The 27,738-nt window shown below is 44.4% G+C and overlaps 1 protein-coding gene across 1 annotated transcript in view; it reads left to right on the top strand.

The window, feature by feature from the left end:
* The window catches only part of LOC138299930 (CMRF35-like molecule 1), a 141,611-nt gene extending 119,786 nt beyond the window's left edge, over positions 1-21,825 (top strand). Inside the window, exons 5-6 of the mRNA XM_069238651.1 lie at positions 6,586-6,644; positions 21,016-21,825. Coding sequence (XP_069094752.1) covers positions 6,586-6,644; positions 21,016-21,168 — 212 coding nt within the window. The 3' untranslated portion in view covers positions 21,169-21,825. The remainder of the gene's footprint in view (positions 1-6,585; positions 6,645-21,015) is intronic.
* Positions 21,826-27,738: the final 5,913 nt, after the last annotated feature.

Below are 27,738 nucleotides of genomic sequence, written 5' to 3'. Positions count from 1 at the left end.
AGTCGGTCTCCTACAGCAACAGAACAGTGATACTCTCAGATTGAAAAAGAGGCAATTGCCATCCACTGGAGGTGTCAAAACTTTCATCTCTGTGTCTAAGACAACCCATTCACTGTCACAAGCGACCATAAGCCACAGATACCACTCTTCAAAGGAACCGCATCAAAACGGCCACTGCAGATCAAAAAGTGGATGCTCGAACTTCAGGAGTACAACTGTCAAGTGGAGTATCGCTCCGGATCCCACAACCTAGCAGACTATCTATCTTGGCACCCTTGTGCCCCCACAACAGAAGAAGAAGATGAGGCAGATGAGGCAGATGAGGCAGATGAAACAGAAGAGTATGTGAGGTACGTGGTCGACTGATCTTGCCCTAAACCACTTTTAATGGAAGCCATTCGTCAAGCCATCAGACAGGATGAATGCCTCCAAAAAGTGCTTGAAACTGTAAGGACCAAGCAATGGCATGTTATCAAGAGCCAATGGACTCAGCTCACCCCTGAAGCAAGACGTATCATGGAGACTTTATCATGTTCATCAGGGGTTGGGGGCTGACCCCGATGGGTGCCTCATGAGAGGGCATTGTTTAGTCATCCCTTCCAGACTCACTGATCGCGTTGTTCAGCTTGCCCAAGCTGGGTACCAGGGCATGGTAAAGACAAATAACCTGCTAAGGACCAAAGTGTGGTTTCCCTCAATGGACAAGCAGGTTGGGGTATTAGTGAGGTCAAGTACTTGGTGCCAAGCTAAAGGTGAGCCACATTCGCCAGCTCCAGTGGAGACGGAAAGAGGACCACAACAGCCAACGGTGTCCGTCAGTCGGGACTTTGCGAGTCCCTCCGATGGAAGACGCACCATGGTCCTGATAGACGTTTATTCAAAATACCCAGAAGTGGAAATACACTCCTCTCTAAGTGCTAGTGAGGTAATCCCCAGAACTAAGGATAGACAATGGACCCCATTTCAAGGTCAAGAGATAGTTTCATATCTGACATCACTGGGCATCTCTCACTTCATGCTGGCCTCAAGCGAACAGAGAGGTAGAAAGGTTTATGAGGACTCTAAATAAAGTAATTAGAATTGCCTCTGCATGTCATAAAGCTCCGGAGTTGGCCATTTATTCCTTTTTGCATGATTACCGCCAGACTCCACATACTACTACTGGACCGGAACCTGAACACCTATCAATGGGATGAGTATTTGAGGGTTCAATTCCTCACCACCGTTTCTGAACTCCCAATCCTGTTGATGACCAACAAGTATAAGATAGGAGGAAGAAATCAAATGACAAAGCCAGTTTAACATTAAAGCCTGTGATTTTGGTACTTATCAAAGATCGTGCCCTGGAAGAAAGTTCAGATTGCTGTTCGAATGTCGTATATGGAACATTGTACATCATCAAGCTACCATAATCATTGCCTGTCGCAGAACAGAAGAAAGTACAAGGAACATATCAATGTTCAAGAAACTCCCAGCATTCTGAGCATACGAATGGTGGTGATCCTCAGATAGATGACAACGACTCATCGTCAGAGGTGGGAAGCATCTCTCCTGTGCTGCTCATGTCAGCTGACCTGGGATCTAGCCCAGCTATGTCGATGGTGGATCAAACTGGGAGTCCTGAGATCAGCCAGCCAGAGTGAAATGCAAATTGCACTACACGCACCAAGTATGAACTGCTGTCCACCATGCTGAAAGATCATCTAATGTGATGACTTTATCTCTCAAAGGTCCAGGGAAGAAGACGTTGGGGGTCTTTTTTCTATTTGCTCTTTTGTCAGCTTTAACCAACCATGATCATAGAGAACTGTTTGAGTTGTGTGCTATGCGTCAGCCCATGCTGGCACCCCAAGGGTATTGTATACATCACTTGAATGTTGTCTGTTTGTTTTGTTTTAATTTGGGGAGGAACGTAGTGTCACTCCAGTGACATGACTGGAGCACAAGTATTACAATATATTTGACCATGTAGGGAATTCATGTTGCTTGCCCTTCACTTTGTCCAGCATTGGATTGACCTGTGATCATGTGAGTCATTGATAATGAATACTAGAGGCTGCCAGTCGTGGTCTAGGGAGACTCACCTGTGCAGACCACCAGCCATCCAACATCTCATGGTCTGAGTCTTTATTGCCAGGCCTAATCACCACAGCACTAGTCCAGGTAGCTGCACCATCATAAAAATAGATCTGTGAGCCTTTGCTTGCCCTGGAACCCCCTTGGGCCCCCACACAATAGGCATTCACATGCTATCGCTAAAGTGTTTTCTTGAAGTAGCTTTGTTTAGAATACCCATGGAGCTAAAGCCACTCTCTCTCCTCTACCATCTAAATAGACCCTGCCTCCATCACACACATCCTCCATGTGCATGCGTGAGCACGCAAACACACACACACAGAGGCACTGTTGCCTAGTTCAAGTTGATAATGTGCTGCATTTTACGACACTTTTATTTATAGATTTTGTTTAGAAAATGCTATTAGTGAAGTGCTGGTCATACATCCTGAAACAACTGTATAGCCCTGTCACCATTCACACAAACTATGCCTTAGTCTAGACTATAGGAACTCAACAGATACACCATTCACACTGACTGTATGTAGCAGGAGCATTTCAGAAAGACACAACAGCTAAAGAAGATACTTGTGTGCAAACAGCATGAAAGATGAACACAATACATGCCATAGAAGTTGTAGCATCAGAGAAGTGGTCGAAGTGAATTAAAAAAGTATGGAAACTGGGATCCTGAGTCTAATGAAGGCAGGGTCAGTGAACTTGGGGGTGGGATCAAATGTAAGGCTAAAAATAACAAAATATTCTGTAACTACTTCCTGGTATTTCAACTTCAAGCAACTGCATGCAAAATAACACACACATTACATGAAAAATGAAGGTAAGTTCAACTAATCATTGAGCGATACCTTATTTTATGTTGTGAAACCTCTATTTGTTAATGTGATCACTTCAGATATATCTGTGTGTAACCAGAGAACCACACAGAATTGAATTCTGGCTGGTGCTGTGAGGGTTACTGACTTGGGAGCTTTTAGTGTTATGAGGTCCCAGTCTGTGACAGAAAGCATTGTGAATATGTGCGGCGTTACACACAGTATATTATATTCTGTCACAAAGTGCACAAAAAGATTTCAGTTTAAGATAAAAAAGTGTTTCCAAAATATAGATCTGTGTAATATGCTGACCCTACCTAGTGCAAACGTTGTTCCTAACTGATCCTTAATAGCATGCACTTTACAGCTGATCAGGTTACCCTATAATACCTCTCTAAAAGAATACTCTTCAAGTGACTCCATCAATTAAAGCCAATAGTACTTCCAAGCAGCCTTTACATATGCAGAATAAACAAATGTGCACCTTTAACATTTATTTCAGGCAACAGACACCCTGGCAAGAATGCTTGTTTCTTGTTCAACTGTCTGTCTCTCCCTCTGCTTCACAGTACGAGAGAATTCCTCCCTTCAGGGTTGCCTTTTAATATGGAGTAGGGGAACTATTATTGTCAAATTGAAAAGTAAATGCACGTTATGCCCCTCACATCTTGCCACTTCAACCTTTGAGTCACCTTAAAGTCTAACAAAATGGTGTTCATGCAAGCTCTATCCAACCCTAGGCATTTTGCAGTTTTCTCATACAATTCCAAATAGGTCTGCACAAACTTCAAAGAGAGGTGTTAATGGATAAGAATCATGGCCAGCATAGAGCAATAACGGTACATACAAATCGCATGGAAATCTTGCCTTTTTTGCTTAATTATCAGGCCTCCCTCACTCTTTAGGTTTCTGTTGGAATTGTCGAAGATGAAGAATGAGAAGAACTAGTGCCTTCTTGACCACATACCAACGGGACAACCGCTGTGTGAAATTCCTTTGTTGGAGCTTAAAGAAAGACCAGTGAATATGCATAAATCACCTAGAGCAACATTGGAGGTTTGGGCACAAAAGGGTGGAAGGCTAGAGCTTACTAGTTTCCCCTGACCCCCGTTTTTGGGAATTCAGGGTTCAGGCAATGGAGGCCTGATGGAAGTGGTCCTGGGTGTTTGTAAAGGGGACCATCAATTCCTTCACAGATATCAAGAAAGACTACAGCTGTGGGAAGAAGAACTCTTCAGATTACATCGATGAATTACACTTAGAGTTTTTGATCTACGAACATCTATTAACATAAAAAATGTCCCTCTAGTCAGATGAAGATTTCAGACCAAAATGGAAGAGGAAATTGGCCAACACTTTGCTGCCGAACAATGTGAAATGCATATAGTGGCATGCTATATATCGGGAAGCAGGCAGGAACATTTTACTTAGATGGCACTGGGCTACGGAGCCCATACACAAAGTGGATAGCAGTAAAATGAGAAAGGTTGGAAGGGTGATTCCAAACAGGAACAATGGCCCATAATCGGTATAGTTCTTCACACAAACACAAACAAATGCTTCCGAGAGACAGTACATGAGGCAGAAGAGTCCGTAGTGAGTGTCAAGTTGCCAAAAACCCCAGAAAGCATACTGCTAGGTTGGATGCCAGATGGAACATGAGATAAGAAGAAAAGGGCTAGGGCACTGGCAACATATTCTGTTGTATGCCAAACAGGGGTTATTCGCTAACTTGGCTAAGGGTGGGGCGAGTGTCCCTTCCAAAAGATACTACTGACTGGTTGTGTTGATTGTGGTTCATGCACGGAATGGAAATATAGTACATGATATACAGGGGATCTAAAAGATATTTTGTTCTGATTGCAGTCTGCTGTGAATATTTTGCAAAGGGCTATAGGGGACCTGATCTGTCTGAGAGTGCTTTGTGGTCCTCGGATTTTACAGCAAGGCTCAGTGCAGGGAAGCTGACAACCTGTAATGAGGGTAAAACTAGGTCGTTAATGCAGGACCTCCAGTTAGAATGATCCAGGCCCCTTTGCTTGCGAAGGCTATGGAGAAGTGGGAAAGGAGGAGTAAATGACTGGTATCTGGTGGGAAAGAGCGAGGAAGTGTTCATGTTCTTTTGATCTTTCTGTCTCTGTTTAAAACTGAACAAAATACAATTGAAATCTAAAATTAATGCTGAATGATAAGTCATGCTGAGTTTGGGATTTTTGATGGAATAAAACATTTCCTCTCTATCAGAGTGTATGTGCTACTGCAGTTGACATGACTTGTGTGAAAGAATCGTACAATCAATTTTGATGAGCATTATGGCATTATTTAATTTACTTTCACCATTTCTGCTATCAAAGGCATATGCCTTTACACTTTGTGTTATAAAAGTTGTCTGAATTTGGAAAATCTCCATAATCCCTAATTCTAGTATATAAACCTGTCAGATCTCTCCAACTGACGGATAACTAAACTCTCTAGGGCCTGAGATTGGTGGATCTGTATATGTTTTCCCACCCTGCTTCTTCTAGTCGTAGTATGTTACTGAAATTAAATGTGGAAAAAAACAGGATACACACATAAATGGAAGTGGAGGTAGAAGTGAAGTTAGATGATATTTCCAACTTCAAAACTGATGGGATATCATGTCAAAATAACTGCCCTGATAATTTAACTATCTTTAAGTGTTTGGCGTTTGTACCAATTTTAGGTAATCGTATAGAAAACGCAACGTTTCTCCACCATGGTTTAAAATGTGCGCTAGGCGTGGCTAAACGCCCCCCTTGTTTTTAACAAGGACCAGGCTTGCTTCAGTTATTAGAATATAGCCTTAGTACCCTTTCAAAGCTGCCTTAAAAGCTTCCAGTGAATGTATTTGAGGATTTTACAGTAAAATGAACTACGTTGGCCCAGTTTGTTATTAGTTTCTAGGAGGAGGCCGCAACCCAGAGCCTCATGGTGAAAGGCAGACTTATGCAGACCTACTTTTATATGCCTTTTTACCACCTCCCGCCCCCTGCTTTCAAAGATCACTAACATCGCGGGAAGTCATGAAATAGATTACTTAAGCTCATTTGACCTTTGGAGCCTTTTACCTGCATGTGGTCTTTGCGCATAAACTCTTTGTCCTATCCCGTCCTACGATGGCCACCATTGGATACCTCTTAGCTCCCCTTCATGACGTGCCCCTGCTTGCACACCTGTAATGTGGAGCAGGGTGGGGCAGAAAAGAGCTCAGTTCGGAATGCAACTGCACATGATAGCGTGAACTGAATCCAAGTGTGCAATGACACTGCTTACTGTTTCTACTGCATATTCATGTTTGCAAGTTGAGTCTCATTTCAAAGGTTAAATTAAGTTTTGAAATAACAAGAAGAAAGGAAGAGTTCAATCAGACACACCGGGAAGCATAAGCAAAATGCTGAGGCATAAACTTAGTTTAGAGATACAGACATGATGTCACACAATAACTTACTGAGTGTCAGCAGGAGGGGCGATGTATTTTGTAACAAAGTGTAGATACGTTAAAGACCTTTATGCTTAAGCAAAAGCTGTCTCACAACTATAAAACATGGAGGTTTGTCCTGTTGGGGAAAGGGGATTAGCACGGGTCTTTGCCTTTATACGAGTTCTTTGAATATGAACGAAGCAATTTGCATGCTGAATAATATGTTCTGACTCTGCTTTCCTTTAATCATTTTAGGAAAAATCTCATGTCAACCGAAGTTTGAAGGAAAATGTCCTGACATTGTTATTACTCCGGTAAGATCAAGGTTCAGAGTTTGTAAATGACTGAACCTGAAAATGTGAATTCATTTTTATAAAAGGAATAAAAGGAATAAAAGCCCAAAGGTATACTGTACTTACAACTGGGATCGAGTACTTGTAATAATCTCAATTTTGTAAAATAAATTATCCGAAAAAACAACATCCAAATAATCTCCTAGTGATCACACCAATTTGTCAAGTCCCAAAGCAGGGAATACCTTCTGATTCCACAATCGATAATAATGATCAGTAAACCACACGTTCAACATATATGATGTACGCAAAAAACGTTGTATTTACATGACCCCCATTTGGCTTCACCCTTACAAATTTTAAATCAATAAATAATTTAAAATTGTCAAATTTGTCATCATATCACATGAAGTCCACCAAGCTAAACTTTGTGCAAAAGCAAGTATGTGATCATCTTATCTGAAGGATGCATTCCACAATTACTAATTTGGAAGCACCAAAGTCTACCTTTCTCAGTGATGTAATCCTTCCTACAATGGGAAAAAGACTATGGGCCAGATGTAGCAAAGCGTTTGCGACTTGCAAACGGCGACAAACTACGTTAGCAAGTCGCAAAAGCCTCACCGGAATGCAGAAATGCATTTTGCGAGTCGGATCCGACTCGCAAAATGCATTTCTGACTTGCTAATAGGAAGGGGTGTTCCCTTCCTATTAGCGACTCGCAATGCTATGTATATTCATTTGCGACCGCAATGGCGCAGTTACCATCCACTTGAAGTGGATGGTAACCCAGGCGCAAACGGGAAGGGGTCCCCATGGGACCCCTTCCCCTTTGTGTCTGGCACAAAAACTAATTTTTCAGAGCAGGCAGTGGTCCAATGGACCACTACCTGCCCTGAAAAATACCGAAACAAAAGGTTTCGGTTTTATTTTCAAAGTGCAGCTCGTTTTCCTTTAAGGAAAACGGGTTGCACTTTGAAAAAAAAAACTGCTTTATTTAAAAGCAGTCACGGACATGGTGGTCTGCTGTTCCCAGCAGGCCACCATCCCCGTGAGTGCCCTGACTCTCTATGGGGTCGCAAATTGCGACCCACCTCATTAATATTAATGAGGTGGGTCTTTGCGACCCCATAGCGAGTCGCAGACGGTGTCTGAGACACCGTTCTGCATAGCAAATTGCGAGTTGCAATTTGCGAGTCGGAAGGACTCGCAAATTGCAACTCGCAATTTGCCACCTACCTACATCTGGCCCTTGATCTCTCCCCCCCGGAACACATCAGAGAGTACTGTACACTCCCCTTCCCTCCGGGGTTAAAAACAGTAACCCCACACCACCAGGGCGAATGCAGGGTTTGCATCTGTTGGTGTATTTTGGGGGTGGGAGTTTAGTCATTGAGGCACTTCTAGAAACCTTATCACACACCCTCAGTACTGTTTTGATGGGAGTGGACAAATATACCCTACTGGGCTTGTGATGTTTTGCCAAACACAAAAGACCCACAAAAAAGATCTACTAGCCACAACCCTGTCCAAAAATAGCCACATCTTTCAGCTTACACAGCCATTAATTCAACAATAATTCTTAAAATGAGCAGTCCTGAGGTAGGAAATGATTTCTGGGCACAACATGTCTCTAGCACTTTGCTGAGTAGAAGCTGGCCATCTACTTAAATCCGTTTACACACCCACATAATGCTAGTCAAGGCTCACTGAAGGGACACAAGTTCTCTCTCTGTGGAATAGGGGCTGGAATAGATATAGAAACAGGAGGAGGTCCTTCATTTGGAGCACTTGGATCCTACATATCAAGATATGTGGAGGGAGTTCCATCTATTAAGATCAGACTTAATTTACTATTTCAGGGTCAACCAATTAGCCATACCATCTTAGTGATATTTAGGCCTCGATTTCTACATGAATGGGAGGTCCATTGGAAAGGACAGACTGCCATTGCCCGAACCAGATCTTCTTACTGCAGTATTAAGTTCAGAATCTCTGCTTTCTTAGTTGACCCTAAAGCCCAAGACCTCCTCAAAGCCAGTCATATTGGAAATTACTGCCAGGAGGGAGGTTTCTTGCTTCATAAGTGTCAAACAGATATCGTCTGCAAACATGCATACTTTGTAATGCAAGCCTTCATTGGGATTCCCCTGAGCCTTTTAGCTCACCTCATGGTGCTTGCCAATGCATCCCATAAACTCTTATCCTCACTTAGAGGTGTTTTTAGTTGGAGAATATTGAGCTTATACATTTAGGGCTATAATTTAACCTATTGAAGAGGGTTTCCAGATATTACCAGCTAACTCTGTTGAATGCCTTTTAAGCATCAAGGCTGATAAGGATCACCAGAAATTTCTTATACATGACCTTCTCCACCAGGTAGTCAATTCTCCTGATGTTTCCACTGCCATACCTCTTTTTACTGACTCCTACCTGGTCCACATTGGTCAGGTCGTACAGAAGAGTCACCAGCCTATTTGCTAGAACCTTGGTAAAGAACCCCATTAAGCAACACATTTAGCCTGTAGGTCACCATGTTTCTGGGGCCTTACATTTTTTGTGGATCAGTGAAATATCAGCACACTGCCCAGATCCAGTAACCCAAAGTGCCCATCAAAAGAGTCGTACAGGGCGTTAGACCTGGCATCCTTAGGGTGGTCTTAGCCCAGACTTTTTGCCTTTCACCTCCTGTTTTTGATGTATCTTTTTATTGGCCTTAGGACTCTGAGCACTTTCCCACTACTGACCAGTGCTAAAGTGCATGTGCTTCTCCCTAAACACGGTGACATTGGTGTAACTACAATTGGCATATTTGATTTATTTGTAAGTCCCTTGTAAAGTGGTATATCATCTACCCAAGGCCTGTAAACTAAATGCTACTTGTGGGCCTGCAGCATTGATTGTGCCACCCACTGTAAAAATGTCTGAGGCCTGCCACAGCAGAGTCTGTGTGAGCAGTTTTACTGTCACTTCGACTTTGCATTTAAAACCTCTTGCCATAACTTGAACTCCCCTTTTATTACATATAAGTCACCCTTAAGTTAGGCCCGAGGTAGCATATAAGTACCTGCCGTACTTTTGAATTTTACATGTGAATTACTCCCAAAGTCGTTTTTTCGTTACTGTGAGGTCTGTTCCTCGCATAGGCCAGCATTGGTTATTTCTTAATATACTTTTACGTTGTAGTCCTTGATCATAAAGGAGTAGCTGAATCATGTTTCCAGACTCCCACAACACAGGACACTCCGCTGCATCTGCATTCATCTGCATTCTGAAGGGTCTTCCTGGGCAGGGAGGATGGCAAGAGCTAGCATTTACACTTCAAAGGGTAATAGCCCACATAAAGGGCTGATTAGTCCCAACTGACAGTTGTGAGCCAGAGCTGGGATGAAAGGAGCTGCTTTGAAGTCACCCCCACTTCAAGGATACCTTTGGGTATAAATACTGATGCTCTGACCCCCTGAAATCAGATCACTACTGGCTTGGGAAGAACTCTGCTGGAGTAAAGACTGCTGGGCTGTAAGGATTATCACTTTGTCTGGACTGACTGTTCCAAGGAACTGCTTCTATGCATTGCTGAGCTGCCCGGCTACCTGCTGATCACTGCCCTACTGAGGACAAGCACAGAACTCATCCTTCTGAAATGGAGTGTCTCCAAGGGCTTGCTGGCTTGCCCCGATTCTTCTGCAGTTTCAAGGATATCAAAGACTGCTTGCAACTCTCCTGGTGCTGCTGTACTCTGCCATCTGGGAGTCCAAACCTTGCCATGGGTGCCCCTCTCTAGTCCTGGGCCTTAGAAGTGGGCTCTGAAGCTGATATCTACAAAAACCGATGCATCGCCTCGAGTGTGTATGAAATTTTGCAGCATTGCTTCTTTGACACTGATGCAGAAGCTGCTCAATGACAGCAGATTCAGAGTGCGTGGCTCAGTGACGATGCTCTGTGTGACTTAATGAAGCTGCATCAAAATCACTCCAACTGAGCCCGATCACAATGCAGTGACCCCACTGCGTGGAAAATACTGATGCATCATGCCCTCGATGTCAATGCTTTGCTCCATGAGAGGTACTGTTTCTGTGGACCCTGCATGGGTTCTGCAGCCGGCCTACCCTCCATGTCAGTTCACCTGGATTTTGGATTTGCACCAGTCCCTTGTGACCTAAAGTAATCTTTTACCTGCTAGTGACTTCAAAGCACTGTCTTCACATTTTGGCCCTGATTTAGAATTTGATGGATGAGTTGCACCCTCACAATGGTGACAGATGTCCCGTCTGCTGGGATTTAGATTTCAAAGTTCTAAATCACGGCCTTAATCTTTAAAAAGTCATATCTTGGTGTGCAGTTCCTTTTGTGGTGTTTTCATTCATTTTATTGTTTTTACAAGTAAGTTAAAAAACACTTGTATAAGGGTGTTGTACAACTTGTTTGTTTGATAGAGGACATGCACCAGGATTTATCTGTACTTTTATTCATTTTTTAAATTTATTGTGGTTGGTGGCCTGCACTTGGGGCTAAGTTATAGTTTTACTCGTAATTTTTCTTCTATAATTAAAAAATGTTTTACAGTTCACTGCATGTTCCTCCATATTTTGGTTTGTAAATTTGGAATATTCATTTAATTCACTATGTTAATGTTAAGTGGCCTAGTCCACTAGTGGAATAGGCCTTCCAGCTGTAGGCCCAATATTAGTCATTGGTGCATGATGAAAAAACTGTTTGTGGTTTCTGTTGAACTGAAACACTATGGATGCCATTGGATTAAATATAACAAAATGCCTTTAGACGGAATTTCATGTTTTTATTTCTGTAAACAGTGCACGGTGGGGTAATACTTGATGTCTTTGTATGATGTGGGCTGTTGTAAAATGTTTATCCCCTTTAATTTTTGTTTTTGGAATTACTGACTTAATGCTGTTTTTTCTCCCGTACCAATTCCTTTTTTGTCTGGCCAGTGTATGACAGTGTTTGTCATAGGCCACCATCTGTCTTTGTTCCCCATGCCACGTGGTCAGGAGGCCTTTTTGTGTAGCCAATTATAGTCCTATACCTATGTGTGTTTTTTGTTTTCTATTCATTCTGCTTGTTGTTTGACCATGTGGCTGGCGACAATTTTTTGTAAACTGCCAGTAGGCCTGTATGTGTTCTTCTTTGTTGTGGTGGCCATGCCTCCTTGCTTATTACTAAATGCACTGTATGAACAGTGTATATACTTTTTCCCATTTTTTTTACCTGTACCACTCCTTGCCTCCCAAATCCATGGTTGTCCCCTCCCCTAAAACATCAGCAATTGAGCATCTGAACATCAGCATCTTCAGCATCTTCTCTCCTTCCATCCTTTGTTCAATTTTCCAAAACACATCATAGTTCAAGTTAATTTTATGAACCTTAGCCTGATGAGTTGCAGATAGAAGAGGCCATTAATACTTAACTCCCACTGTATCGACTCATGCAGGGAGTTGACGAGCGAGTCAACAAAACTAGTACACCCTTGAATTAACTATACTACTAATTCTCAATAAGCAAGCAATATGACTTAGTACTGCCTGCCACTGCCACCGCCGATACTCCCACTTCATCCGCTACAGCGTCTGTGCTGGCTCTGTTGGCTCCAGCACTGGTGGTCAGTCCTGCTAGAAAAAAACATTACACATGTTAGACACCAGTTAGTTTTTTATTTAATAACAAAATACAACTGGAATACATCACTGTATTTCGGGTACAGACTATCAAAATATCAGGTGGGCATTTTGTTGGTTAGAAATGTTTTAAAAGCCATGTAGTCAAGTCAAATAAAAACTTTCTGTAATGGAGAGTCAGAACTAGCTTTTAAAGAATCTGAGTTTTTCAAGAGAAATAAAAGGATGCAAGAAGTGGCCAATGAAGCATATATGGTCTTGGTTGGCTAATACAATGGGGCCATCCTCTTCATGCTTCCAACCATGGTGCACGGTCATACACTGCTGGTATACTATAATAATACATATACAACATTGAAGGGTACAAACAATTACATGGCCATGTTCAAAAACACTTTTTCTCTTTTTTTAAAATGATTGAGCTGGAGCAAGAAAAAGAAACCCTTCTCACGAAACATGCGTAGAATACCTTACATGGGCATGCAGTCTTCAGTGCATGGGTTCTCTGAACCTTATTACTAGTCCACAAGATATATAGGGGGAGAAGGAAAGCTCACTGACAAAGCAGAAGAAAGGAAACTACAGACAGACTTCTACAGCCAGACAGTTTGAAGTAAATACATTTGAAATATAGAAAATAAGTAAACAGGATAATGCAGGGAATAAGTAGAATTTACAAAACAGATGAATCAAAGTGGAGTTGGAAAAAAATTAGGAGACAGGCACAGTAAAAAGGTAGAAATGTATTCTACATACGGAGAGGAAAAGGTTAGGGAAATAAATATTAATATTAACAACAACAGGAGGACTTACTGGGGCCAGCAGAGCCATCTCCCCAGGCACTTGAGGAGGGGGCACCTTCAGCTCCCTCACCCACCTCACCAGCCCTCTTATCGACCCTGGATGCTGGATGATATAAGACAAAATTGGAAAGGTTTAGTGGTACTGTTAATGAATAATCTTTCCAAGAATATTTATTTTATTTAAAGAAAAGGCAAATGCAGTAATATTTTGACATCAGAGGTTCAGACCGCCTGTAATAATACTAGTATCATGGGCCATCCTATTCCAAATTTCCTAACCCAATTCCAAATTTCCTAAACTACATTTTGGAATTACCAATAAATTGCAATGAATGATTTCTACATTTCTCATCTCATTCTCAATTTCTCAATGCATAAATGGACGCATGCATGCAAAACTACACATCACTGAGAAATTGTTTGCCAATTGGCACTGTACAAGCTACAAAAAATAAAGGCACAGAGAAGTGAATGAAGACGCCAACTCGCTAATATTAATATTAACTAACACTATCTTAAACAGGGCACAGGCGGAAACTCTTGACTACTTCTTCCAAGCAAGCACCAAAAATAAGTTCAATTAGGTGGCGCCGAGCACCTGTCTAGATGACGAGACGATCACATACTATTATATTTGTAACATAAAGTTAGCTTACCTGTGTGTCAGCCGCATGCTTGCTATTTGGAAAGAAACTATTAGCACGGAACACAATTAATAATTAATTATTACTCACCAAGCCGCGCAGCCACTACACCTTGCAGGTCCAGCAGGTCCATTTCATGGTCCAGGATATCAGCCCACCGATGGGTTAGCTATTGCTGGGTGCACCAGACCCAGAGCTGCGGCACACAGCCCAGCACACCCTCTCCCAGCTTTGCCGGCACTCCTGTAGGTCGTACCCAGACCCGGGCCTGCCACCTGCTGCCAAGGTGGAGGGGAGGTGGCGCTGAACATAAAACACCAATGCAGCCAGCTCCAAAATAATTGCGCAGGGCTGCACCCATTCATGGGAGCGCTGTCCACAAGGATAGTGGTTGGGGGCCTGGCGCTGCTGCTCTACTTCTCTGACATGGTGCTGGGGACTTGTGGGGGAAGAGATAAGAAAGGGAAAAAAGGAAGGAAGAAAAAAAGAAACAAAAGCTAAAACCTAAAAAGTAAAAAAGTCGCAAAAAAACACACAAAAAAAAAATACAAAGAGAAAAGGTAATATAATGAACAAAAATATAGGGAAAAAAGTTTTAAAAGTGTGCGATGGGACAGATAGAAGAGGGATAAAAGTAGGCCTCAGCACAATAACAAAGCAGATAACAAGATGGCCGCGCCCATGCGAACCGAATGGTGCAATTTTTTCATGTGAGAATTCCAATGCAACAACATACTTTGCGTTGCCAGTGACGTTAAATTTCACTTGAACGGGCGCAGCTTGAAACTCCGCCTGCTAGTGGAACTCCGCATAGTGAGACATGGATTTTTTACAACTTCGCCAAGTTCCAGGTAGTGCAGCTATGTGAACTTCACCAAGGCCTACTATTGGTAGGATGTTGCAAAATCATAGTAATTTCTTAATCTTCAAGTATCCTCCTGGCTTTGAGAATATAGGGTCTGAGACACTCTTTAAACATCTCCCTCTTTTTCAGTTTCTTGGTTGCCCAAGCCCCATTAGGTGTCTTTATCTGTTTTATATATCTCCTGGTAGCTAAGGCATGAACTTGGCACACCAGTAGGGTCCCTACTTTGAAAGCCCCCTTTCTGCTTTTGTGGTTCTCAGAATATTTAATTGCCCCATTAGGTTTACTAGATTCCTCCAGCTTATTGAGTTTTTCTGGGGAAGCCAATTCAAAGACCAAATTATACTCACTTAGTCTGGCTTCTTGATGCCTAGCTGCCATCACTGTCATCCCTTTTCCTTATATTGTCACTGAAATGCACCCCACCTAATCGCCAAGTGGGAGTCTTCCTCTTCATTCAGTATTTATTATCTCAAAGAATTCCCTGATTGACAGGCCAGCTCCTGATTCATCACCCTGTTTCAAAATATGCCTCAGGAATTTTGCCAGTAGGTTCTAGAGGGGAAGAGTGGCCCAGACTCCGAGTTGACCTCGATATGAGTGTGATGTGAGATCGAAATGTCTGAGACATTTGTGTCTTGCACACTACACAGGAAAGAATGGGATATAATTACACAGTCAATACTAGAATAGGACCTAGGCACATAGGAAAAAAGGAAAGGTTCCTGTCTTCTGGGTGGAGGATATATCAAACATTCTCAGGTCCACAATGTGACAAATATGCCTCAATCGCGAAAAAAAGGTCACTGGCATGTGTCCTCCGGTCGTTCCTCTGTCCAAGTCAGGGTCCCACTCTAAGTTAAAGTTACTAGCCACTATCACCTCTTCACCCATCCCTCCATTAGTTTACCAGAAATGTATCATGTCTAGAGTTTGCTTGTTACATACATAACTGTCAACCCATGGGCTCCAATATTTGTCCTCAGAAATCTTCCCCTGGTTCTTTAAGCACAGTGCCCTTCTCTCCTGCCAATTTGCTTTTCCCTAGGATAGTCATCCTGGCTGATGCCCAATACTGAATGGGTTATTTTCTATTCATCATTTGAAAGAAAGAGGTCTTTGCATAGCAAAAGGTTCTCCTGGAGGAACATTAGATCTGGGTCATACCTCTGGCTGTTGGGAGATTTTAGCCCCAGGATGTTAAGTGACAACAATTTGAAAATAATGATTGGTGTAAGGTGCTTTCTCTAAGAGTGGCATTTCAAAGTTGTGAGGTTCAAGTAAATAGGCATATCTTGGGTTCTCCCTGTAATTCTGAATAAACCCAAAACTGTAAATACACAAACAACAATGGAACAACTGCATCCTGCCAGGGAGTCCACTTTCTCTGTAGATTTCTTGCTGGCTGATCGAAGGCTGCTTATCAGATATCTCCTTTCCTTTTCAGTATCTTCTAGGGAGGGTTTCAGATTTCTCAGTTTGCACCCCCACCCTGCTCTATTAGACTCTTCATGGGGTATTTGGTTGGCTAAGTGATCATACTCTCTAGTTCTGGCTGCTCTTCACCACTACCATCTGGTTGCAATACGTCCTTAGTTTCCACCCACAAGCATAGATATATCATTTTGCTTTCCAACATGAATGAAAGGCATAAAGGATGGCCCCATCGATACTCAATGTGATCTTTCAGTGGTTTGAAGTCTTGTGTCTTTGCAGGGTGACTGCTGACAGATCCTGAACGATTTTTATTTTGGTGCCCTATATTGTGAGATCTCTCCTCTCACATGCAGTTCTATTGATCTGTTCCTATAGAGCACAGCGATGAACCCTCGTGATGGCATCAGGAGGGGCCTTGTTGGGGTTCCACTGTAGCCTCACACCTTGGGTTCTGTCCAGTTAATTGTGCTTGGGGGCACTTGGGCCCAACAGGTATTTAAAGAGCAAGAAGACAAATGCTTCCAAGTGACTGTCTATTGCATGGAGAGCACTCCCCAAATTTAAAGTTATTGTGATTGGATCTGTTTTGTAAGTCCTGCCTGCCTCTATTGCTGAAATGTTTGTTCTTGTAACAGTAATACCCATTGCTTACTGTAATTGTACTCCTCTTCCTTTGTGTCCTCAGTCTCTGCCGGTGAGATAACCAACTCTCCTAACTCATCGACATCCTTTTTGAGGGCTATTAGTTCTGTGTTAATGTCTGCATGTAGTCCCCTCAAGTCCTTTCTGATGCCAGTAAACAAAGATTCACAATAATTTCCTGCAAACCGGTGCTTCTTCCGGTTCCAATTTTTCCATTTTATTTGCATTAACTTGGGGTGGGGAGATGGTCACTTCTCTCTTGATCTGTGTGGGTGTTCTTTGTCAAGATGTCCTGAGAATGTTCTCCTTCTCTCCCTTAACTTGGGTCCTGGAATCAGCAGTTAGGTCCTAACTTACATTGCTGAGGAACCTGAGCAGCGCAGAGTGTTCACAAATCAAATTATCCAAACTAGGCAGATCCTTCTGCATTAATTTCTGTGCATATCTGGAGGCAGGCAAGGGGAGTTCATGTGACTTTGAGGAGATAAACAGACTTAGGCCCTCATTACGACCCTGGTGATCCAATGACCTCCACATTACAACCCCGGCAGTGGCACTGCGGTCCGACCACCAGCACTGCCAGATTATGACTGAACGTTGGTCTGGCAGTGCTGGTGGTCCTAATCCGCAAGCAGCTCTGCCCTCTGGATTATGACTCCCTTCGCCGCCAGCTGGCGGAGATGGGGTGAAGGGTGCCCCAGGGGGGCATTGCCACCAGCTCTATTATGAGCCAGAGACAATGCTGTAGGCAATTTTTCGCTGGGCCAGCAGGAAGGCTGCCGCATTGGCGGCAACCTACCCATCGGGACTTCGGCGGATGGGCTTTTCTGTCTGCCAAAGTCAAAATAAGGCCCTCAGTGTCTTCCCATTCATATCATGCTGATTATCAAGGCTCTTAGTGTTAGCAAACAGCAACTTCATGAAAGCGGTATCCCTCCCATTCCATTTCCTCCCTATGTCCCACTGGCGCTCTTGTCATGGGCCGCCCATTTGTGCACCCCTCAACAAGTGGCTTGGCCCCTCTTGTTTGGCAACTTGTTTCTCTCCTATGCCGTCAAGGACAGGGCTGAAATTTTTAGCAGCTCCAACTGGCCCCAGGGATTTTCAGTGCCCCCTCTGATCTGTTCTCCACAAATGGGGCATGGGTTCCAGCCCCTTACAGGTTTGATGACACAGGGAGACGGCACGCCTTGGGATCACGGCATGGAGCAACAGAGCTACCTCTGCGCAAGCCACGCAGAAATGCTTATCTTTAAGGCATATGTGATTGTTTCATATACTCACTCACAATTTAACAGTCCTCCCTAAATCATTTCATCCCAATGTAATTTCTTACAGGCCTTACACCCAAAGCAACCCAGTGTTAAAACTATGTTTCTCCAACATCTTATACAAAAACTTACAAGAATTCGGTCTTGTGTGTATCCCCCAAAATGTAGTATGTTTTTACACCTGGGATATTCCTAGCATTTAAGACAGAGGTCTGTATTTTTTCTACAAGTGTTGTGTAATCTTGTCTTACTAGGTGCTACCAGCACCTGGCCATGCAGATGCCTACAGACCTGTGTATCTATCAATCTCATGAATTGGATTAAGGCATATTTGCATATTTGTTTAGAGACAGCAGCAACAGATGCTACAACTCAATGGTATATGAAATTATGTATAAAACTCATTGATCGGCAATAGTATTTCGAGTTATAGTATTACCAACAGCTAAATGTAGATACTTTACTTCAGTCACTTGAATTGAACATTCCTGAACAATGACTCCTACATGTTAATTGGAATAGTCTGGAAACCTTACAGGAACATATTTACACTCTGGAAGGCCCATCAAGTTGGCACTGTACCCCAAAGACATAACCATTGTTCTCAGGTGATTAGTGACACCCCAATCACAAATAAAGTCGGTGGTCACCCTGCTGTAAGTAACTGATGGTTTTTGATTGCAGAAGAAGGGGGAAAGGGAGAGATCAGGCTCCAGATACTAAACTGTAGCCTGTTTGGTTTTAGAATTGGGAGAGAATATTAGATGCGAGCTTGGAAGTTCCCATTAAACTCTCTCAGGATTTGGAACAAAACACACTGTATTACACCATCATTGATGATAATTCAGAGTGGCACCTTGAAGACTTGCTAATTTCTCTAAAACATTTAGGCTATCCTTTTTCAAATGCAAAGATACACCTAATAATAAAGAGAATAGTTTTAGCTCAAGAAAGAAATTGCTCACTACCTGGGACAAGAAGCAGATGCTAGCTGTTTTCTCTCATACAAATATGCTTATCTGGACTGAACTTGCTTACCAGATAGAGGAGCCAGCTTTGTGATCTACCCAAATGATGGAGGGGTACTCTGCTTGTTGTTGATATCTGGCATGTTGGAGCTTTGAATGCTAGGAAGCCTAATGATCTGGCAAATGTGGAGACAGGGCAAGCAGGAAGAAAACGGGACCCCAAGACCTGCAGATGAGGCTAAGGTCTGACAACTATAAGACGTGTGCCCAGTTGTATAAAAGTGCAGTATAAGAGGCATTGCTTTTCACTAGTCCAGTGAAGTGATATAGCTTGGATATAGCACAGTTATGCAGGCCTTAAAATCTGCAACCATATGGCTGAGAAATCCCAATAGGTGATTGCAACAAATATTGCTATCAGTAAAGAGTAACCACCAGTAACATTTGAGAGACCCATTGGAAGACTGAGACAGAGCTGCAAAAAATATACAGAGAAGGCCTCAGATTTATGGATTCAGTCTGACTGAAAACTCATATAACTATCAATGTTATGACTGAATTTTAGTAAAATCAAAATGTCTTGTCTGACACAGACTTAAAAAAGCAAAAAAGAAAGAAAGAGGAAGAAAGAAGAAAGAGGAAGGCAAGAAAGAAGGAAACAGGCAACACTAAATTATTTATTGAAGTAAAAACAAAAACAATGGCATTAAAGGGAACTACACTGTGTGTGGGTGTGGTCACTGTGAAGGGACTAAATGCAGTTACTCAAAGTAAAGTTAGCAAAGTTAGCCAGTGGCTGAAGTAGGCTGACCCATTGTCCCATGCTGTATGCTGTAGTGGTCGGACGTAAAATGTGAATGACACAACAAAAGACCAATGGATGAAGAGATGTGTCTGAAAACCCCTTTAAGTATATTATATTATAGATTATAAAAGGTATAGGTTAAAATCAGACCTAAAAAAACAAAGCAATTCACTGTTTCAATATACCTCCAGGTTAGTAATTACTCATTTCACTTTCATCAAAACACTTTAAAGCTAGTTTCTCTTTATTGATTTTCATATTGTTTATAGTATGTAGTTCTCATTTTATATATTGCTTTTTTTTACTTCTTAAACCCTTACACAATAACAGCATTTCACTAATATTTATTTATACTTCTTCAACCTTTCCACAATGGAAGCATCTCACTCAGAGTAAGTTAGGGGACAAATAAAAGATTTCAGCCACCTGACCAGTGCTACTCTCTCCTTAGAATTCCTTGCAATATTTTCTCCACTGTGCTCATATTTCACTTTTCTATTTTTTTTTTTTATACCATGTCCATATTATATATTTAACATAAAATGTACGCCCCAGGACCTGGCCAATTTTTGACTCACATAAAACTTGCCATTCCTCTCTAAAGTATGCAAACACAGTATTATCAATCCACTCAAAGTTGTCTCTGACTCTGTATCAGTAGATCCTACTGATGACATTAGACCGATGGGTCCTAGACTTAGACAGTTGTGTTATTAGTTATCTCAGAGAACTGCAACAAGGGCAGTCTCCCATCTCTTGTACCAATTTACAGATACAGCAATTGGTGGAACTGTTCTGACACTGAGTGAGTTTTTAGGACATGTCCATCTCTGCAGCACACTCCTAAGGGGAAAATCTGATTCCAGGAGTTTCCACCGAGTTTTCATTGCAGCCTAAGGGCTTGACGCCTCAATAGCTAAGTGTACACAAGTCTGACACATGATGTAGGAAATTCAACATAAGATAGGTACTACAGAGCATGGTGTATCTTCATTAGACATGGGTAGACTGCATGAAAAGTAATAATAATATCTATAACTCTGCTAATTGCATCTACTTGGTCCAGTCTTATGAGTTATGATTTCTAAAAGAAAGCAGTAATAATGTGCTCTTGCGTGAGAAATTAAAAGCATTCTTAAATTCCAGATATAATATGACTGCTAACAAGGAGCTGCAGCCACTCTCTCAAAATTGGCAGATGTTTTTAAGAATAGAATGTGTTATCTCTTCTGTCATGTGTAGGGTTACTAATCGCATTAGCATATACTCTATTAATAAAGTGAATGTTTAAACCTAAATACATATATTTGTTTGTTTACAGCCACAAGACAACAGTGAACCTTGCATTGCATATGCTGACATCATTCTGAATTCAAAAGAACAACCCGAACATTTTAAAAAAATGGACATCCGTGGAAAGTGCAAGGATGGACTGCAAAATGCAGAATATTCAGAAGTTGTTTTTCGACAATGATGGTATTAGGATGCCAGTCATTTGTGAGCCTCAGTGTAACAAGAACAGCTTGTTATTAATATAGCATCCTTTTTTCGTTTAAAGTTGGTGTTAATGTTACCAAATTATTACCGCCCAGTTTACCAAGGAGTCAAGACTTGAAGTCTCAATGTGTCTTACTACAATTCGGAATCGTAGCCAGCAGTTCCAACTGAATGTCAGCAGTGAGCAGTTAACACACTCAAGCATCTCCCTGCTTCTACGCTATTAAAGAAATGCTTCTGGATCTTTCAGGATCTTTTAATTGCAATTTAAATAATGTAATGTTAGACTATGATGGAATTGTATTGTTTGTTTACCAACACAGTATGCTTGTCATGCCATTTTTGTCAAATAATTGTCGTTTTTTTGTAGGTATATGACAACGTTGGTTAGACATCTCATGATTGCCCAACAACTTTGAAATTCAGCAACAAACGAACTGCGTCCTCAGTTCTGCACTTTCTAAGGTTGTTTGAAGATTCTATTTATTTTTATTTTTCACTACATGGTTCTATAAAGCTTTTGGTTGTCAGAACAACAGTAGTTTGTTAGGTCTGTTATTTGTATGGTATCACTACTGAGATTTGATTAGTTGGAACAACTTTTGTCAATTCATGCATAAAAAATTAAAGCAAACATATGATTCCACTGCCTTATAGTTGCAGAAGAGCATATATTTATGATACTCTAAAGTGAAACGGTAATGGTAAATGCCTGAAATTAGACTTCTCACAGCCTAAATTTCTAATTATAAATTTCCACAACAGTATTCTCATGTTTACATCTTTCCATAAATAACACAGTTAACTACTCCCATGCTAAAGCCAAGACCTGACAACTTGGATTTTCTCATTAACCAATAAATATTGTTCTGTTCGGGGGCCTGGTTTGGCCGTCCTGCAAGATGGCCTCCACACTGTGAGGGTCTGCAGGAGCATTAATCCATCTTAAATCCTGACGGATCGGCTGGCAGAGGCGGTCTTGTATATTTATTCTATGCCGGGCAGCTGCCTGGAGTCACGAGCTGTAGAAACGGCGGTAGGGGCCTAGTGCACAGCTCCCTTGGACTGCGACAGAGCACGTCTTGATGCTGTGAGCCTGTGGGCAGTGGGGATCGGTGACTTCCCCCGACCCCCACCCCCTTGTGGGAACAACTCGAGGTTCTGCCGCTGTGTGTCCTTGTGCCGCACCAAGCCTCCGGTGTAGGATACCTATGGGGGCCGGATCAGCGGTGATGATCGGGCCGCGGGCCCTGCAGGTGTGAGTGCCAGTGGGCCAGAGGCCTGTGTTGGCAGCACAAGTGAGGCATCTGCCCTGATACGTGGCCGTGGCCGAGCACGTTTTGGTGCAGGATGGGGGGCCCGTGAGCAGAGAGCAGAGCAGAGGCTGCCCCCCCACCCTGAGAAAGGAGATTGGAGGCTCTGCGGCTGGCGTCTTTGGCCGTCCGATGTTAGTTGCCTGCAGGGCTTTATCGGCGGCGACGATTTGGCCGCAGGCCCCACAGGTAGGTGAGCCGGCATGCTGAGGACTGATGTGAGGGCCCTGCGGCGGTGCATGTTGCTGGAGTGACTTTGGGCTGCCAGCCGGGCCCCATTGTGCTGGGTGCCCCCCCTGTCCTCCTGAGGTGAGGATTGGCTGCCTGGACAGGGGGGCTGCGGAGCTGTCCCACCTCCAAGTAGATACTTGTTGGTGCTATGGCGGCTTGGGGTACTTAGGGGAGGACGGTAGCCGGGTGCCCCTCCCCTTCCTCGTTATTGTGCCTTCCAGCTGGCACTCTTCACTGGTGGGGCGGGCTAGCGATCTTTAGCAGCCTGTTGGTGCGCATTAATACCCACTTGTGAGCGCATGGGGGTGTTGGTAGCCCCCCCCCAGTTCCTGCTGTTGGCCAGGGGCAGGGCGCTGTTTGGTGCGCATTTGGGAGCTTTGCTGGTGTTTTCTTTTTGGGGCTGCGCACCTCCCCCCCTTTTTTCTTCTACGCCACTGTGAGGTGTGCTTTTGACGAGATGGGGAAGGCAGAACAGAGACAGCCCAAACTCACGTATGAGGGCAAAAAGAAATGCAGTCAAGCCAACAGGTCATCAGAAGATCTGCTCCAAGAGAAAGACACACAGTCATCCTCCATGAAGGCTATGTTCCTGGATCGTAAGCACAGTCTGTCCAGCACAGACGCCAAGTTGGATCACTTGACTGAACAAATGGAGAGTTTGAAAGAGAAGGTGGACGGCCATGACACTCGCCTTGAGCAGGTGGAATCTCGCACCTCTGATCTGGAGGACGGTCGAAGTGGAGACGGAGAGAAACTATTAGAAATGGAACACGTGTTAGAAGTAATCCAGAACAAGAATGAGGACCTCGAAGCCCGCTCCCGCAGCAATAATATCCGTATTTTGGGTCTCCTTGAGTCGACGGCCAGGGAACGGATGGAGGACTACGTGGAGACTATGCTGTCTGCGCTTGTCCCTGGTGAGCTCTCTCAGGTACTGGTGGTGGAATGAGCCCACAGGTCGCTTGGGCCGAGGCCGCCGCCTGGGACGTGGGAGCGTTCAGTCATTGTACGCTTATTGAACTATAGAGATAGAGACACAATACTTCGACTAGCTAGAGAGCGTCATCCCGTGATCTATAATAACAATGAGCTCAGCATCTTCCCAGGCAACACCCCTGGGGTACAGGCAGTTTATCACAGCATTCCTTACGGCCAAGCGCACTTTGAGACAGATGGATGCCAAGTATTCCCTCAAATTGCAGGTACTGCACAAGAGCAAGCTAAGTTTTTTTACAGACCCAAAACTGGCAATCAAATATGCTAAAGCAATCCCCAAAAAGGAGCCTCCAGAATGCTTGCAGGCTGCTGGGGGGGTGGCGACACCCTCAGTGATAATGACTGAAATGTAGCTGTTCTTGGAAGAGGCAGGGGGGTCCGGCACTGCGATTTGGGTCCTGTTAGACCCTGAGTGAGTCTCGCCCTTCGGCACAGCCAGACTCATAAAATGACTGGTGCTGTGAGAGCTCCTGCCCACCCATCCATACTTGAGTGGCTAAAAGATGGCCACACTGACGCCCCACAAGTTGTCTGTTGCCATGTTGTGGGATATGTGTTTGGGTGTGGGTGGGTCTGTAGAGCTGACTCAGTTGGGGGGGTCAGTGTTGGTGGGGGTGGTTGTGGTCTTGTTGATTATTGCATTCCATGCTTTTTCCACACTTTTGTCTTCCTTTATTCTCCGGTCCTCGATGCTGCTTCGAATTGTGCTCTGGGATGAGATGGGCATGGTGCAGTTGAGACGTGAGGTATGATGGTGCCTAGGGGGGTGGTATATGTGAACTGCATGACCTGGAACATCCGGGGGCTGAAAGATGGGCACAAGATGCGGCTGATGTCTGCCTATATGCAGTGCCAAGCGGTAGATGTTTGCATGCTTCAGGCTATTCATCTGACTTCTGCAACGAAACACAGGATTAGGGCTGGCTGGATTGGGGCATGTCATGTGGCTGCGTATTCGAGCTATGCGTGAGGGGTTACCCTTTTGATCAGAAAAGGACTGCAATAGTATACTGTGAAGGTCACCATTGACCCGCAGGGTCATTCTGACCCTGGCAGTAGACTACCGCCAGGGCCGGGGACCGCGGATGCACCGCCAACAGGCTGGCGGTGCATCCATGGGCATTCTCGCCGCGGTCAGAAACGGGAAACCGGCGGTGTCCCGCCGGTTTCCCGCTGCCCTTGGGAATCCTCCATGGCGGCGCTGCAGGCAGCGCCGCCATGGGGATTCCGACCCCCTTACCGCCAGCCTGGCTCTGGCGGTTTTGACCGCCAGAACCTGGCTGGCGGTAACGGGTGTCGCGGGGCCCCTGGGGGCCCCTGCAGTGCCCATGCCATTGGCATGGGCACTGCAGGGGCCCCCTAACAGTGCCCCACCAAGATTTTCAGTGTCTGCCAAGCAGACACTGAAAATCGCGACGGGTGCAACTGCACCCGTCGCACCCCTTCCACTCCGCCAGCTCCATTCGGAGCCGGCATCCTCATGGAAGGGGGTTTCCCGCTGGGCTGGCGGGCGGCCTTCTGGCGGTCGCCCGCCAGCCCAGCGGGAAACTCAGAATAACCACGGCGGTCTTTTGACCGCGTAGCGGTATTCTGGCGGTTCCCGCTTGGCGGGCGGCTCCCGCCGCACGCCAAGCTCAGAATGACCCCCTATGTCCTACTGCAGGGTATATTGCATGACCGACCATTTCGTCTTGTGTTCGTATATAGTCCCGTTGTGGACGACCCACGGTTCTTTGAGGAGGTGTGGCGCTTGATGTGCTCTTTGGGGCCAGAGTCAATATTGTGGGGTGGAGATTTTAATGTGGTTCTGGATACAGTGGCGGATCATGAGAGTCGGGCTCAACCACAGCATGCGGTGGCGGTGGGGGCTCTTGCTCGCATCATGAAAGAGGGTGCAGTGATGGTTTTGTGGAGAGTGAAACATGGCGTAGCTAGAGAGGGAACATGCATAAACATAGTTCATAACATTTGGTCAGGGATTGATAGATGGCTTGGAGCTCTGGACCGAGACTATTGAACACATGCCTCAAACCCTGTGAGACCACTCTCCAGTTCTCCTAAAGCTGGGAATCCCCGGGGCATGTGCAGTTATTTTATATGAAGACTTCTGTGAAATGCATTGATAGGCGTAGTCTTTCAGGAGGAGGTATGTACTGCTATAGCAGAGTACTTTGCGGTTAACAAGGGCTCGTTGAATTGGCTGATACCTTGTGGGAGGCATTTAAGGTGGTGATCTGGGGGGTTTGCTTAGCTAAGCAGCATGGTGTGCTCAGATAGATACACCGGGAACTGGCAGATCTGGAGGCCAAGCTGAGTGCAATGGAGAAATGACTGTATGCTGGCATGTCTAGTGCCTTCCTGGCAGAGTTCTGGGAGAGACTGTCGGAGTATGAGGAGGCAGCCATCTGTGAGCTCTGCTTTCTGGGCAGGGAGGCTAAAGGGAGATGATATTGTGAGGGTGAATGGTCTGGCAGAACGTTAGCAGAAATGTTGTGTCGGCCGTGAGCTGGAAATTATATTGTGGAATTACTGGACTCCGCTGGTGTCCACCGGAGGGGTGTGGTTGAGGTCAGTCGGGTACTGACTGAGATCTATGCTTCCCTTTATTCTGCTTCGGGGAGTACAGGTGCAGAGTCATATACAGAATATTTTGAGGATGCCAGCCTGCTTTGCCTGGAGAACACAGTTCGGCAGAATCTGGATGCACCGTTCTTGGTTGAAGATGTAGTACAGGTCATCCACAGTTTGCCCTGTGATAAGGCCCCTGGCCTTGACGGGCTCACAGCGGCCTTTTATGAGGAATATGCTGATTTGTTGACCCTGCACTTATAAGTAATATGCATGCCAAAGCGCTTGAGTGTGGCACTCTGCCGCCATTGTTGTCAAGAGGCCCTCATAGTTACTATACTGAAGCCGGGTAGGGATCCGTGCTCTTGCGACTCGTATAGGCCACTATTGCTCATAAACCTGGATGATAAGATATTACCGAAGCTTATAGTGATGCATTTGCAGCCCCTTCTTCTGTCTTTGGTGCTTCCGGATCAGTCCAGCTTCGTGCCGGGTCGCTCGACCTTGTATAATCTCAGCACCTTCTTTGCGGTTGCTCAGATGGTGTCTCCTGAGGACCAAGTTGCGGCTGTTTTTCTGGAAGCCACTAAGGCGTTCGACTCGCTAGAATGGCCTTATTTGTTTGGCCTGCTGTTGCAGATGGGACTGAGCCCCAGGTTTATTCAATTAATCGGTTTCCTATATTCAGCTCCGGTGCAATGTCAAGAATTACTGGGATGACGTTGGATTCCTTTCCGGTGTCCAGGGGTAATCGGCAGGGATGCCCCCTCTCGGCCCTGCTTTTTTGCGGTGGCGATGGAGCCACGCATTTGCAACAGCATCATAAACATAGAGGATTGGCGTTTAGACAGCGCCCAGTCCTAGTTTCTATGTATGCTGATGATGTTGCTCTACACGTACGGGACCCGCAGACCCACCTCGATATCCTTTTGGACGAGATTAACCTTTTTGGTCAGATTTCTGGGATCACTACAAACTGATCTAAATCCATGGTCTTGCCCCTGTCGACCGTCACGGTGCAGCATCACTCGAGACACCCCCTGGGCTGGGTCGACGGACCGGTCCACTATTTAGGTGTCTGGGTGTGCAGAAAGTTAGATGAATTATGGTCCTCCAACTACGGTAGGGCCATTATGTGGCTGGAGGACAGGGTCAGGGTGTGGCATACATTACCGCCTGTCGCTGACCGGCCGTATAGTAATTGTGAAGAGAGTGATCCTGCCCAAGTTCCTTTATTTGTCCACCAACATCTCTGTCTTCCTTACTTCCAGCTTCTGGAGAAGACTTGATCTCTTCTGGTATCCTTGGAGTGGGCCGGAAAGCAGCCCCGGATATCATGGGAGACGCTCACACTGCCGTTTGAGCTGGGCGGATTGGCGGCTCAAGATTTGGAACTTTATTATAATTGTGCACAGGCTCATTTTGTGCATTTTTTGACT

Source organism: Pleurodeles waltl, chromosome 6, assembly GCF_031143425.1.
Source record: "Pleurodeles waltl isolate 20211129_DDA chromosome 6, aPleWal1.hap1.20221129, whole genome shotgun sequence".
NCBI classification, from domain to species: Eukaryota; Metazoa; Chordata; class Amphibia; order Caudata; family Salamandridae; genus Pleurodeles; species Pleurodeles waltl.
Note: the sequence above shows the minus strand (reverse complement) of the source record. Positions and strands in the feature narration are given on the sequence as shown.